General features: G+C 53.5%; 1 protein-coding gene across 5 annotated transcripts in view; it reads right to left on the bottom strand.

Moving 5' to 3' along the window:
• Positions 1–4,167: 4,167 nt before the first annotated feature.
• The window catches only part of SEC14L5 (SEC14 like lipid binding 5), a 45,282-nt gene continuing 34,075 nt past the window's right edge, over positions 4,168–15,374 (bottom strand). For all 5 annotated transcript variants that reach the window (XM_030300987.1, XM_030300988.1, XM_030300990.1 and 2 more), the window contains 5 exons: positions 13,358–13,492; positions 12,149–12,283; positions 11,560–11,787; positions 10,477–10,655; positions 4,168–7,927 (listed from right to left, as the gene is read on the bottom strand). In XM_030300987.1, coding sequence (XP_030156847.1) covers positions 7,819–7,927; positions 10,477–10,655; positions 11,560–11,787; positions 12,149–12,283; positions 13,358–13,492 — 786 coding nt within the window. In that variant the 3' untranslated portion in view covers positions 4,168–7,818. The remainder of the gene's footprint in view (positions 7,928–10,476; positions 10,656–11,559; positions 11,788–12,148; positions 12,284–13,357; positions 13,493–15,374) is intronic.

The following is a 15,374-nucleotide window of genomic DNA, read 5'->3' as shown; positions in this document are numbered from 1 at the left end:
GTATCACAGGCCAGTTCCCAGACTCCCAAGTTCCTGCAGGGATGTGTCCGTGGGTCTGTGTGTGTTTCTGTCTCTCCCCCAAAGATGGAGGGATGGACGAGTTGAGAGCCGCTGTGCCAGCCTGTGATACTCCTTCCAAGATGCTACATTTGGGTTCTATGGTGGGAGCCACAGACCAAGTTGTTGGTATTCTTGGGCATAGCTGAACCCACACCTAGTGAACCATCACCCAAAGGCCATGGTACCCCTGACCAGGCTGCTGTAATTTCTCCCTCTTAGCTCAGCCCCTCTTCTGGGTTTGTGACCCAGGTTGGAGGGAAGGGAGGGGTGGCATTCACAGCACGGGCAGGAATTCGAGGGTAGCTGCTTATCCAGGGAAGCAGGCAAATTGAAGGAAGCTTCAAGTTTTAACTCCTCCTTCCAGAAATGTAAACAACCAACTTGACATGTTCCTCCAGGGCCCGTGTGTTTCAACTCCACCTGGAAGTCTCATTGTGTGTTTTACCTTCTTTCAGTGCACAGCTGGCCCCTGGGCCACTTGGATGTTTGGCTCCCAGTGTTCGAGGGTAGGAAGTAGTGACAGGATGGAGGACTTCCCAGACACCTTTGCATCACAGTGGCATATTCCTAAGACCGTTCCCAAGCGTGGATGCAGGTCAGAGGGTAGTCCCCAGGAGTGTTCTAGGATTGCAGATCCTGTCCCAGACCCACCGAATCAAAATCTTGGGGGCAGAGGGTCTGGGAATCTATTGGGAGCACCTCCAGGGGTTCTGAGGCAACAGGCTGTAGAAACCCTAGTCCGGAAAGCTCTGGCTTCTTCAGAGGGCATCTCCATCTGTCCTTGGCTTTGCTGGCAGCTGAGTTGGGAAGGTACAGTACTGTGCATGGGCTTGGTGGATTTCAGGCCAGAGGGAGCTGAAGAGGGTCCGTCGTGGTGAGCCAGAGGGGTCCCTGGCTCAGTGACTAGGATACATTCACCCTCCCTGTTTGTATAGGGGTATCTATCATGCCTGCCCAACATCTAGGCCTGTCCTTTTAGTAAATGCCCTGTCTTGGGCTGGATCCCTCCCAGCAACAGAACCTGAGACAAAGATGTGAGGGGAAGTAGTCTATTTGGGAGGTGACCCCAAGAAGCCCTGATGGGGGACAGGGAAGTGAGGTGGGGAAGGAAAGGCAGTCAGTGCATTAATGAGCAGCCCCCCACTGTGGACAGCCAGGCTTGATTCCCAGAGACTCGGGGAACATGCAGAGGGCATCTTGGAGTTGGGCTTCCTGTGGGATGTTTGTCAGCCGACACTCATCTTGGGTCCGGGGCTCCTTCTGGGGGGTAACTCCCTGGCACTTCCAGCCTGCCCGACACAGGGGCTGAGTATGCTTCAACCAGAGGTAGCCATCAGAAACTTGCAGCTTCTTGCATCCAGATGCCTCCCAGTGGTAATGAGAACGCCCTGGGAAGGTGGGCAGGACACAGAGAGCCACGGCTGTGAGCCTCCCTCTCATTGCCTGTAGGGTACTACCTCTCCCCCATTCTCTATCCTTGTGGTTTGGCAAGTACCATCCCCTCCCTTCAAGTCCCAGATGGCATCAGTGGGTCAGAGATAGACATCTATCCCAGTCAACTCATGACAGCCCACCCTGGAACTAACGCTAGAATTTGGGGAAAGACACTTCTGCTGGGATTGCCCACCTGCCATGGTGTGGGCCACATGGAGAAAGAGAGTGAAGCCAACACGGACAAGAACTGAATCGAGTCGAGAGAGAGGACATCATTTAAGCCCCTGGATCCAGCTATACCTGATGCCAGTATCATTTGGGGGCCAATTACATGGACCAGTAAGGCACTGTTGTGTTTTTTGTTTTTGTTTTTTGTTTCGTTTTGCTTGAGGCAATTTGTGTTAGATTTGGGGGGGGTCTCTGGCAACCCAAAGAGTCTGACACCCATAATGTACTGTTCCAGGAAAGGCACGTTTTGGACTCTGGCATTTGCAGAGCTTAGATGGGACATGGACCAGAGGCAGAAAAGTGTTTGAGGTTCTGATGCCTTCCTCTGGCAGTGGGTAGGGACATGTGTTGACACAAATATACAAGAGCTCTAGTCATCTAGCTTTGGGATTGCTGGTTGGGGATTAACATGGACTAGTTATGGCAAGGATCTCCTCCCCATATGCCTCCATGGTAGTGATGGAAGGCCCCTGGGCACAGAATGTGGACCAGATATCTTGGTGGCCTGACTTGGAACCCCCAGAGTCCTGTGTGCTGGGCAAGTTGCCATGGTGACATGTGGCTGCTGGGATGCTCTGTATAAAACTTTAGCATCGGGAAAGAAAGACTCCAGAAAAAGGTTCCAATCCTGGGTTCAGTGGGTAGGCTTTCAAGGGCTCTTAGGAGCCCTGAAATGGAAACCATTCAAGTGTGCCCACAGCTTTCATTGTATTTGCAAATGGGACTTGTGTCCCAGAAAACTTTGGGCTCCAGGGAATTCTTAAGTCAGAGGTTTCAAGTTATGCTTTTTGGTTACCCACGTTCCTCAGGAATGCCTTGGGGGTGAGCACTGAGTGGAGGAGGGGAAAATGGGCTGGGGAGATGTTTAAAAGCCGCAGGCGCCTCTGGTGTCCCTGAGAGTAACCTGGTGCTTTTCCTCCAGCTCTTTCCAGGCCCTGCCCAAACTCCCAACTCTGGTGCCCTGAGACCTGCCTCTATGGAGACCCCAGAGGTCTGCTTCGGACCTGGCCCCTGGCCTCAGAGGAAGAATGGGTCCCAGAAGCAGCTTCTGAGCCACAAGGAAGCCCTGGTGTGTTTTGCCCTCTCTGGGTGTCACCCAAACCCCAGGGGGCTTCCTGGGAGGCGATTCAGCCCAGGACAGACGTCAGCAGTGATTCAGGGCTCAGATCTGATCCCAGTTGGCTTGCCCCAGGGACCTCTGTCTTTCTCAACACCCAATGCATGCAGGAGTCAGCTGGCTGGTCCTCTGAGAGCTCTCGCCCATGGAAAGAGAAATCATGGAAAAGTCCCAGAGAATGAATGCATTCACTGTACCAAAGCAGGCAAAGGCTGCTTCCTCTCCCTCAACTGGATGTGTTGGCAGGGCTGGGTAACTGAAGCCGGTGTAGACAGGTGGGCGCTGTTCAGTCACACAAAAGAGCCACACCTCCTCTGCTCTCCCAAGTGAGTCTTTGGTCTCCTGCTCCAAAACAAGAGAGCCTTTTCAGAATCCCATGATGTATGTGGCAGCCAGCACCCCAGCTCTGTGTCTCAAGGAAGCTCACAGGAAAGACAGGTGGTGCCCTGGTCAGGGCCCCAAACCCATGCCCAACCTCAGGACTGTGGATGTCTTTGGAAGTAACGCTAGTACTTGGGTCAAACCCCAGAGAACAGGGCAGAGTGGCCCAGAAAGATGGACAGCAGGGCCCTCAAATTCACCTGGACAGCTGGCAGGTAGAACCCAGCAACCCATCCTAGAGATTGCAAGTTGGCAGTGCTGAGTGGGCCCAGGGATCTGCATTTCATACCACTGATGAACAGCACATTTATCTGTTTATGCATCCTATGCATATGCATTGGTTTGGATAGTGTCCCCCCAGCATTAATGTCCACGCAGAACCTTAGAAGGTGACTTTCTTTGACAGTAGTCTTTGCAAATATAATCAGTTAAGGATCTCAAGGTGAAATCATACTGGATTTAGAGTGAACCCTAAATCCAGTGACTGGTGTCCTCATAAGAAAGGAGACACAGGGAAGAAGACATGTGAAGACAGAGGCAGGGATGGGAACAATACAGCCACAAGCCATTGGGTTCTGGGAGCCCCCAGAAGCTCAAAGAGACAGGAAGTATCCTCCCTTAGTGTCAGGAGGGAACACCTGTCAACATCTTGATCTCAGACTTCTGGCCTCCAGAGCTGTGAGGGAATTAATTTCTGCTGTTTTAAGCTACTAAGTTTGTGGCAATTTCTTACAGCAGCCTTAGAAAACTACTGTATGTCTGTGCTTTATATATAAAAATGTGATATTATGTGTGCACCCTCCCCCACCGCCAAGAACCGACTTGCAACACTTTGAAGGTGATATCGCCCGTGTTGAAAATGCTTTTGTGTCTTATAAACAACAGCGGAGTAATTCTTGAACAAGCCCAGGGAGACCTCTAGGGTTTCAGGAAGTAGACAACTGAGGTATACCCAAATCTAAAACGTTTAATGCTTTTGGTTAGAGCAAATGATCAGGCGAACAAGGAACATCAGGTTTTACTGACTAAAATAGAGTGTGTAGAACAGAATTAAAAATATTCTCATCAAACAATTCGTTTTACAGGAGAAGCAATTCCAGAGTGCAGGGTAGGGGGGGGGGGGAAATGTCTCAGAATCCCCTTCTTTGAGCCTGTAGAGAGAACGTTCTCCAGCTAGTTGGGGGAAATAGCACTCCAAATGATGCTCTTCCATTTTAGTGGATTTGCCCAGAAAACGCAAGCAGTTTCTAAATGGGAAATGAGGGAAATAATATCCTGACACCCGCTTTCCTCCGGATGCACATGGTGCTGAGCCTTCTGTCCCGTGAAAAACAGTGACAGGCGGGCATCCTCAGGAAGGAGTCTGGAGTGTTTGGACGAGAAGCCTTAAATCATCAGGATAACCTCTGACACTTACCGTGTGCTTTCTGTGTGCTGGGCACTGGGTTGTGGACTCCACAGCTGGTATTTTTTGTTCCACTACAGCCCAGTGAATGAGGTAGGCATGCCCCCATTTTACAGATGAGGAAACTGAGGCACGGGGGAGTTAAGTCACCTGCTGGAGGTTACACAGCTACTGAAAAGAAGGCTGGGGCTTGAACCTCGCCACGTCTAAATTTTAAGACCCAGGCTTCTAAACACAGTGCACGGGCAGGGTCCTATTGCTAGTGGGTTGTTTCTGTCCTGCTCACCACAGGTTAATGAACAAGATAAAGAAGCCAAGCCAAGGAGCTTCTAGCCCTGGGGTCTAGGGAAATACAGAAGTCAGGAATTCAGCAGCCCTTCCTTAGGCTTTTAATTTCAAGCCTCCCAAAGGTAGGAGAAACCTGTTGATTAATGATGCTCCAGCATGGACCCCAGAGACCTCCAGCAAGTGAGGGGCACTGCAGAAGATGCCACCGTGGCCGTCTGCTGCTTCTTTGGCCCAGCTCCCCTTGTCCTGGGGTGACCTGTATCCCACTGCTGCTTCTGGAGGAAATGTCAATCACAGGACCCCTAGCCCCGTGGCTGGTTCATCCGTAGGAGCAAGCACTCGACTGGAACAGGGCCAGTCAGAGCCTTCTGTGGGATGAGATGGAAAGAGAATGTCTCTCTCAGCCTTAGAGATTGTGAGCCCTGTGGTTGTAGGCTGGGGCTTCTGGTAGCCACCTTTCCCACCAGGTGGAAGAGAGGACGAGGCCAGTGTGAGGAGAGATACAGAGCCAGGCGGCCTGGGTGAGGTTGAGAGGATGAACGCGTGGGCCTGGGGACACTGGGCTCCTGGAGCCAGCAATACCTTCAGCAAGCACATCCTCAGCCATCCCAGTTACAGGACCCAGGGAAAATTCCCTTTGTTGCTTAAGAAGTTTGAGCTGCAGCTCTCCCAAGGGAGAAAGAAGGAGCTCTCAAGGGGAGAAATGAGAGGGTCTGAGTCCCATCCCTTTTGTCAAGGCTGGACTGCTCACAGCAGATCCAGGTAACAGCTGTCAAGCCACATATAACCCCAAGTCAAGGAAAGGCTCCTCCATCCTTCCCTGGTGCCATTCCTAGACAATTCATGTGTGGGGAATGCCAGGGAAGCCTACTCAAAAATGCTTCTAGGGCACACCTGGGTTTTAGAGGCAAGCTAGAAATTCATCTCAAGACAGGTGAAGATATCACAGGTGCTCAGTGATAAATGTCTGGTGACATGGGAGCTATGAGAATGTCTCCAATCTCCCCCTACCTCTCTCCCTCATGTGCACACACACCTGGATGCAGGATGCAGTTTTGGGTGTTGTTCCTATACCTGAGGAGCAAACAGAAGTGGATAACCCTCCCTCCCTGCAGGGAGACGGATGTCTCTAGAAAGTGACTCCTTCCCTCTGCTCCAGGTTTGGGGTTGAGGTTGGTATGCAAGGAAGTCCTTGCTCTTTGCCCTGTCACGCTGAGACTGCATGGAGGCGTGGACCCCATGGTTGTAAACCCACCCCTTAGGCAAGGCCCAGTGACTGCAGGTGTTGGCCAGAGATGACCCCCCCCCCCAGCTATAAGCAAGGCTATGAGAGAAGAGTAACACTGAGTCATTCAGCCCCACATTGGCCCCCCCAGGAGCCCTATCAGTGAGGCCCCTCCTAGGCTGATGTGAGTGAGTGATGTGGACTAGGTTGATAGACGGGTGAGGACTGGGGTGGCCCCCATCCAGGAGACACAGTTGTCTTGCCTTTACATGGCAACAGTGGCCCCATTTTGCCAAAAGTCCCAAATGCCTGAGGGAAACTAGACATCCTTGAAATGCTCTAATTTTTCAATCTCTCTATAGGCAAAAACAAAAGCCAGATCAGACTGCAGTCGGCCAGTTGGTAACCTGTGACTTGTTACCTTTTTGGGAGCCCAGGAAAGGAAAGGAGAAGTGTCCTCAAGCCCCGAGCATACCCAAAACTCTCCCATGCAGAACTCAAGGAACGTCTGTCTATCAGTAGCAGGTTCCAGGGGTCGGGTTTGCCATAGGGCAGACACAAGAAAGTCACGGCCTCCTCCTCCCCGTAAGGGGAGTCCTGATGCCATGTTGAGGTCCTGGATCCAGCCTTACCTGAAGCAAGAGATCCTGGACTGGCCAATTACATGTGCTCATGACTGGTTACCCTTTTGTGTGGGTCTCTGTGACTCACAACCAAAAAACTCATAATTAAACTGCTCCGAAGAAAGAAAAGAACCTCCAGAGGAGTTTAAAGACAGCTAGAGCCACTTCATCACTGCCTGGGCCTCTCCACCCTCCTCAAGTCAATGGTGGTCAGGTTTCCTTCCTAGCCAGGCTCTGGGAAAATGGATTTCAGATCCAGGGTGGGCTGCTCCCCACAGACAGTGGAGCCTGTAACTCATATAACTGTTCACCATGCATGTCTGGGACACAGGGCATCGCTAGGGAATCAGATGTGAACGCCAGTCATTTCTGCCTACCCAGCATTCTTTCCCTCTTCTTCCTGTCGGGTACCCCAGTATTCCTAGAGGCAACCTCCTTATGATTTTCAAACCAGGTGGTTGGCTTCGGGAACAGGCATGTGGTCCAGGTAGGCCAATCACTGAAACCCCATCCCTGTATGGTGATTGGTCCAGATCGTAGACAGAAACCTACTGGCCAGTCTGTGTTCTTTGTTCCCCTGGCAACTGTGATTGGTTCAAGGACTAGTGTGGGACCCAGACGGACTGATCAGACTCAGTTCTGGGAGGTTGGATCGAACTTTGGGGGAGAGAGGTTCTCTTCCACAGCTGAGCTGGGAGGAGAGAGGGAGCCTAATGGTGATGGGGCCCTCTGCGTGGGGAAGGCACCTGAGAAGGAGGCTGCCCCAGGGAAAGAGCCAGAGGTGGAGAGGGGGTGCTGAGCCTGATGACATCCCTGAGCTCCCAGACCAGGCAGGCCCAAAGGTGGCCCAACCATTCCTTGGCTTTTCTTCACATGAAGCCCAAGGGGGATGGTTCTGTCTTGCATCCTGAAGAGTGCATGAGCTGGATCATTGCCATCGGCTCCAGATGCCCCCACTTAGTGTCCAGACCCAGGGCTGAAGCCCACGTGGTCCCAGACCTCACGGACACTTGAAACGTGGGAGGCGAGCGGGCTGCCCCACAGGGCTCAGTCCCAGCTATCTGGAGACCAGGGGGCTGCTGTGGGATTGGCCAGAAGAGGAGGAAGTGGTGGCACTGAGCTGGGAGAAGCCGCTGGTGCAGGATTCCAGGCTGGACATGGAGCCCCTGGGGAGGAAGGGCATTGTGTGCACATTACCTTCTGGGGTGACACGGCCCTGGGGCCCACGCACAGCAGTGGAAAAGCTGGTGATGCTGCAGATGAGGCCCCAGGGTTCTTTCTACCAGGCTGGTAACCACCCCAGGCGCACAGGGCGAGTGTAGAGCAAAACGCAAGCGGAGTTATGGTGAGAAACGAGGCTCCACCCGTTTTCCAGCCCCACCCCCAACCAACCCCCACACACAGAGCCCAGCCTGCTACACACCATTCAGGGGCTTCCCTGACCTGGGGATCTAGCATAGCCTGGGCAGTTTCTGACCCTATCTCTAGCCTCACCTCACCCCACCCCACCCCTGCAGCCTCCTTTCAGCATCTCCGACACTCGCCTCCCCTGTCTGGGAACCCGTGAAGGTCTCCACCTGCTGCCAGAAGCACTTTCTCTGCCCCCTGCTTCCTCTAGTTAACTTCTACTCCAGACTTCAGAGCAGCGCTCTCCAGGAGAACCTTGTGTGATGACAGTTATGTCCTACAGCTGTGCTGTCCACCGCAGCAGCCATCAGCCTCATGGGGCTACTGAGCACTCAGAATGTGGCTCGTGCGGCTGAGGAACTGATTTTTCTATTTTTGTTGAACTGTAATAGCTACGTTTAAGTTGCTACCTGTGGCTGGTAGGTACCTGGTTGGCCAGTGAAGCCTTAGGATCTGGCTATTCCAAGTGTGGTGTGGGGACCAGCACCACCAGCCCCTCCTAGAGCCTGTTAGAGCTGCAGACTCTCTGCGCCCCAGAGCTGCAGAATCTGCATTGTGACAACCCCCCCCCCCCCCTCCCCAGATGATGTATGTGCACGCCACCTAGGTCTCAACTCCAGTGTCTCTTCCCAGGTACCTCCCCCACATCCCATGCCCACCCTGTGCCAGGCCCCTTGTCCAGGCTCTGTGCCAGGCCTGTGCCAGGCTCTGACAGCACCCTGTGTTGAGGCTTCTGACACCTCCTAGCTATCTGACCTTGGGCAAGGACCCCAGGCTGGAATGCCTTCATGGCATCCCCTGCTGCTCCTGTTATGCACAGGTGTGATCATGTGGTCTCCTGCTCCACGATGGCAGGCCCTATCTGTCTGGTCGCTCGGGGCCCAGCCCAACGCCTGCCTACTGAGGACACCCAGGAAATAGCCCTTGAGCTGGTTTTCTTGCGAGGCTGTTGAAGGGCAGGGCAGCGAGGCTACCCCATGCTGACCAGACAGGCTGGCAAGCAGCATCTGCTCTGCCCCCCTCTAGGCCTCCACCTGCCCTCCTGGAGGCCAGCAGCCCCCAATACTTGTGTCTGCATGTCTCTCCCCTGCACTGGTGCCCAGAGGCCAAAGCAGGCCACTTTCCAAAGAGGAAATCACCAGCCCTCCTGGCTGTGGGGCTCTCTTGGAGTAAAGACAGTGGCCCAGCATTTCTCACAGGGGGCTGTATGTGCCCCTACAACACTTGGAGCCCCACCCAGGATATGGATCCAGATGTGACACCCTCCTGGAGCTTCAATTTGACTCCATGGTAAAGAATATAAAGCATTATTTTTAGAAGGACACAAGCAGAGATAGGTCACGAAGCAGGATGCAAAATCACATCCGTTTCTAAAAGATAAAATGTAAGGCCTTGAAGAACCTCTCCATGTCCTCACCCTCAGTTTCATTTTTGCTATCAAGGGCTTACTGTATGCCTCGGTGAAGGGCAGGCTTCCCCCAGCTATTTCATCTTCATGACAACCCCATGACCTAGGACTTCAGTAGTCCCCATGTAACAGATGGGAAGCCTGAGGCTCAGACAGCTTAAGTGAGTTGCCTGAGGTCACAGAGCAATCAGGAAGTGTTGGAGGCCTTAACCACTACACTTCCTGCCTCTCTGAAAGCAACACTTGGAGAGAGGTGTCCGTGCGACACTATTCTAGAATGTTCTAGAACATTCCAAATCCTTTTTTTATGGGTTTCTAGGAATACAGGGAGGTCCAAATAGGAGGGCCTTGGGCTCCCCTTCCCCCACCAATCAATCTGGTATGTTTGGCTTCTGTCCAGGATTTCATTTAAAAGGGAGATCCATGGGGCGCCTGGGTGGCTCAGTCGGTTGAGCGTCCGACTTTGGCTCAGGTCATGATCTCATAGTCCATGAGTTCGAGCCCCACGTCGGGCTCTGTGCTGACAGCTCAGAGCGTGGAGCCTGCTTCGGATTCCGTGTCTCCCTTTCTCTGCCCCTCCCCTGCTCGTGTTCTGTCTCTTTCTGTCTCAAAAATAAATAAAAACATTAAAAAAAATTTTTTTTAAAGGGAGATCCTGCAGCTGAGGCAGAGTTTGGACACAGTGTTCAATCTGGTTGCTCACACACGTGCTGAACCACTGCAGAATTTTAACAATACCAATGCTGGGGACCTGCCCCTGGATAAGCTCAAAGACAAGTGAGGGAGGTGAATCTAGTGCCCCCAGCCCAGAAGGAAGGGGCCTCAGGAGTGCTGTGGGCCTCGCCCAGAGGGGAGTCAGGACCCTTCCTGCCCAGGCCCTCCCTCCCCAGCCCCTCCTACCTGAAGTCCTCAGACGCCAGCACCTCGTAGTAGTAGAGGAGTTTGCACTTGGGGCCAGGGCTGTGCAGGGCCGTCAGGACATCCTCCACACCCGGGATGCTGCAGGCCACATTGCCAGGGGGGCTGTGCATTTGCCACTGGAGCAAGTAGGTGCCAGGCCACCGGGTCACATGGGAGCCCTGAAACACAGCAGCCGGGCCTGAGGCTCTGGTCCTCCTGGGGACAGGAGCCCCTTACTAAACGGATCCACCAGCCAGTCTTCCTCTCAGGGCCTCCCGAAGTCATCCTTGGCCCCTCTGCTGTTACCCCCATATCCCTGGGGGCTGAGAGCCTCCCTCTAAATCCTGGAGAGGAGGGCTGTAGTTGCAGGGCAACAGGTGCGGTTTAATTAAATGCCTGGACTTTGTTGGGCTTTTGTTCTGCTGAGCGTGATTTGCAGATGAGGTCCAGGCAGGGATTCAGGCAGGGAGCTGGCAGGTTGGTTAGAGCGAGTTGAGGGCCTGGACGCTGAGAACGAGGGCTAGGGGTGTTGGTGTGTGAGGTGCAAGACAGTGTGCTGCTCAGGGAACCTTCAGAGAGATCTGCAGTGCTCATCAGAGCTTGTGTGTGCGGTACGGGTGGGTGAGAGAGCGGGCGAGGCCAGCGATGTGAGACTTACAAGCACTGGAGAGTGGAGAATGCAGGGGGCCTCGTGTTCATGTTCCACAACGCATCTGAGTTCCGTTCCCAGACTTAGTATGTCTCTGCTGCATAGCTTCTGAAGCTCACACGTCAGAAATCACTGGGAGAGGGTGAGGGATGCAGGGTCCAGGCCTCACACCCAGAGGGTCTGAGTTACCCCTCCCTGGCATGGGCCCTGGCAATCTGCATCTCTGACAAGAGTCCCAGGGATTCTGAGGCTGGGGTCCTGGGAGGTCCCCAGAGTCCTGGATCTGTCTGACTCTGTCTTTCTCCCCACCCATCCCGCAGGGGCTCCAAGGCCAAAGTCCATAAGCAGTTCATCTACTTGGGTGCTCCCAGAACCCTGGCACACGGTGGACACTCAATCCTGAGTGACGAATGAATGAACAAAGGAATTCGAACCTGGATGCTCTCCCCTTCCCGGCAGACAAGGGGGGCTTCCACACGGCTGTAATCCACACCTAGGACCCAGCCCTTGTCCGTCAGCTGCCCGGCGGCCCTGGCCCCAGGCTCCTGGGGTCCAGGCTTGGGCACCTGCTTGCTGTGGTACAGGCTGAACACCACGTCCCCCCTCAGGATGTCAAAGTCCCAGGTGATGACTGACTCGCCCTCCAGAATCTCCACGGCAACCTGCATGGGGAGGGCACGGTCTGAGGGTCCGACCTGGAATCCCACCAGGAGTGGGGAGCCGGGATGGGGAGGTCAGCTGCAGTAGGTGCTGTGGGTGCCCACCTGGGTCTTCATCTGCCCATCTGCCATGCTCTGCACAGCCCAGTGCTCCCCTGGGATCAGGGGGCTTGGCTGCACCGCCCCTTTGCTTGTATCCTTCCCCGTACCCATCCTGTCCCACCTCTCCTTACAGGTTTCTCCTCAGAGCTCACCCTCAACAAATCGCTAGCACAAGAAATCTTGTCTCAGGGTCTGCTTCGGGGGACCCTGACCTAAGACCCCACCCCAACCCCGTGGGCCCTCCCGGGCCATGTCCCAGCACCTCATGGGGGGCCCCTCGGAGAACGCTGGCCGACTGGTAAGTCTCTCTCCACTGCCGCAGCTGGTCTGTGTGCTCTTGCTCCTCTTCTGTCAGATAGAGGGACTTGGGGACCAGCCCTCCTTCGGGGACATTACACTGGCGGATAAAGACGAAAGTAGCAGGTCAGGACCCAGCCGGCCTGGCTGACCCACAGAAGGGTACTTTGTGACCCCTGAAACTGCACTTACAACAGCAACCCCAAAGTGAGAACGGTACGGGGGCTCTCCCATGACCTCATCTCCAAAACCACAATGCAGTAGGAACTCTTACTATTTCCATTTCACAGAGGAGGAAAATGGAAGCCCAGAGAGGTCAAGCCACTTGCCTGAGATCACACAGCAGAAAGTGTCTGAGCCTGGGCACAAACCCATGTTTATCAGGGCCCCCAGGCTCAAGTCTCTTATTACCATGCTGGTTCTTACAGGCCCATTTGTTAAACATAAATCACATGTAGGTACCTCAACAAGTGGAGAGATTCAAATTGGCAGAATTCCTAGGAAATGCCTTTTTTTTACTCAGAAATCATGTATGCTTGGAGTTTGGTATTCTATTAGATAAGGAAGAGGGGCCTGCCCTCATCCCATGGCCAGATGAGATAAGACAGTTGTGACCCAGGGTCACCCCTGCCTGTGTCATCTCAGCCCCAAGGGGAGGCAGTAAAAGGGGTCTGTGGCTGCCTCTCCTTGAAGTAGTTGGCCCATCTAACCATTCCGTGAGGATGTGGGTTGGGAATAAATCCCTCTGGATACACAGGCTCCGGGGTTCAGGCCACTGGGATGTTTGAGTCACCTCTCTCAGCAGCAGAGGGCGCAAAGTCAGCAGGTAAACTCTGACAGCTGCCTAGCGACGAAGTGCATAGGGAATACCGGGGTAAACTTTTGACTGGCCTGGTCTCTGGTCTTCTAGAAACTTCCATCTGGAACACTATGTTTGAAAAACCAAGCTAAGGCCCCTCCTTTGGACAGGACTCACTTCTCTTTGGGGAAGCGTCTAAAACAAGCCTTGACCCCCAAAAGAGAAAGCATGGCTTCTCCAGGTACCAGCACCCACACACATGACAGAGTGCCCCACTCCAGCCTCCGTGGCCCTCTGCAGCCCTGCCCCAGCAATCCCTGGCTCCCCCACCCCCACCCCCAGGCCACAGCCCAGGGCCTGCAGCCACACACTCACCACACACTCTCCCCCAAGGAAGTCGGGGATCACTTCTTTATCTAGGTAGTCCACGAGGCCTCCGGGGCCCTGGTAATTGCTGCCACTGTAGATGAGGAACTTCTGCCTGGTGTTTTCATTGATGAAGGGGCTGATCTGAAGTGGGGGAGATGAGACAAGATGGAAAGGTATTTTTGGTTTTTTGTTTGTTATTGAGATGTAATTCACGTGGCAAGGAACTAACCATTTTCTTTTCCTGTCTTTCCTTTCCTTTTCTTTTCTTTTCTTTTTTCTTTTCTTTTCTTTTCTTTTCAAGTTTTATTTAACTAATCCCTACACCCAGCGTGGATGGGGCTCGAACTCACAACCCCGAGATCAAACGTCGCATGCTCTTCCAACCGAGAATTAACCCTTTTAAAGTGAACAATTCAGTGGCTTTATTTCACTCACTATGTTGTATAACTACCACTTTCCTGTAATTCCAAGACTCTTCTTCACCCCAAAAGGAAACCCCATTCCTTTTACACATTAATACACATTAGCAGTCACGCCCCAGTCCCCTCCCCCCAGCCGCTGGAACCACCAGTCAGGTTTCTGTCTCTGTGGATTTGCTTGTCTGGACATTTCATAGAAATGGAATCCTCCAATATGTGGCCTTTTGTGCCTGGCTTCTCTCCCTCAGCATGATGTTTTTTCTAGGTTCATCCACCTTGCAGCACAGATCATTACTCCATCCCTTTTTACGGCTGAATAATATTCTACTCTTTGGATGATCCTATTTTGTTTGCCCCAGATGGAAAATACTTCAACACCGAACTCGAAACTGCATGCCAATCCTTTTTTTTTTCTCATGGCAACCCCTACCCCCCCACCCACGATGCTGGTGTGGTGTCTGACTCAACACACAGTTGGGGAAGGAAGGAAGGACTTAGCATTGGCAAGGTACAAGCCAATTGAGCAAGGAATGCTACAGGAACTGGGAATCCCACCTGTGTGGTCACTCTCCTTCAGCCTCCACCCGGGGAAGCAGTCACCTGCCGTCCTCGGCAACCTGGCTCCGTGCCACTGGCTTCCATCTGGTGTGGCCACTGGGCAGAGGAGGGGGTACAGCAGCAGGAGGTGGGAACAAAGAGAGAGGCCAGGGTACTTCTTCCCCCACTCCCTGCTGCCTCACTGCCCCTGGGCCCCCCACCCCCTGCCACATTCTGGCTCTCATGAGGCTTGGTAACAATGCCATCCCCTCCCGTGGCACCACCAACCCCCCCCCTCCCACTCCCGGGTGTCAGGGATCACTGCAGGGTCTACTCCCTGGGGCCTCTCCATCCTGCCCATACCTCTGCAAGGAGTTCTTTTATGTTATGTCCCCATTAAGCCATTGGGGTGAATCCCACTTCTGGCCAGCACCCTGAATGACTGGCTCCCACCCCTACCCAATACACATCTTCTTAGAAAGTCTCCCAACAGCAAGAATTTAATTTTCACAAAGTTCAGGATATTTCAAGATAAAAAGCTTCAGTGGCAGGTCCCGCCTGTCCCTCCTGCAGCTCCTGCTCTCCAGCCCAGCCCCAGCAAGGCCCTGACGTAGCCAACAGTGGCCAAAGAACATTCTGTCCCAGAAGTCTGCTCACATCGTCTCCTGCTGACAACCCTCCATGGCTCCCTACTGCCCCAGGATGAAGTCCCACCTTTGCCACAGCCTGGATTCAGCAGGCACTGGTCCCTGAGCACTTTCCCAGCTTCTGCCAGGGCCACCGGCCTTTTTGCTCCTTTTTGTTCCAGCCACCCTGCACTGGTTTTTCAGTTTCTCAAAAGCATCACATACAGTCCTGCCTCCAGGCCTTTGTGCTTACTGTGTGGGTTGCCTGACCCACCTGTCCTCCCCACCCTTCCCTGAAGGACTCCTGCTCCTTCCTTCGGTCTCAGCCATTTGTTACCTCCTCCGAGGGACCTTCCTCAGTTTCCCAGTCTAAATTGCCCACCTGAATTACCCCCTGCCTGATTCAGCCTCTCCACGAACCCTGTAGGCCTCATGCCCTAG

The sequence above is a fragment of the Lynx canadensis genome, chromosome E3 (genome assembly GCF_007474595.2).
Source record: "Lynx canadensis isolate LIC74 chromosome E3, mLynCan4.pri.v2, whole genome shotgun sequence".
Lineage (NCBI taxonomy): Eukaryota > Metazoa > Chordata > Mammalia > Carnivora > Felidae > Lynx > Lynx canadensis.
The sequence above is the reverse complement of the archived record's forward strand: the minus strand, read 5'-3'. Positions and strand labels throughout refer to the sequence as shown.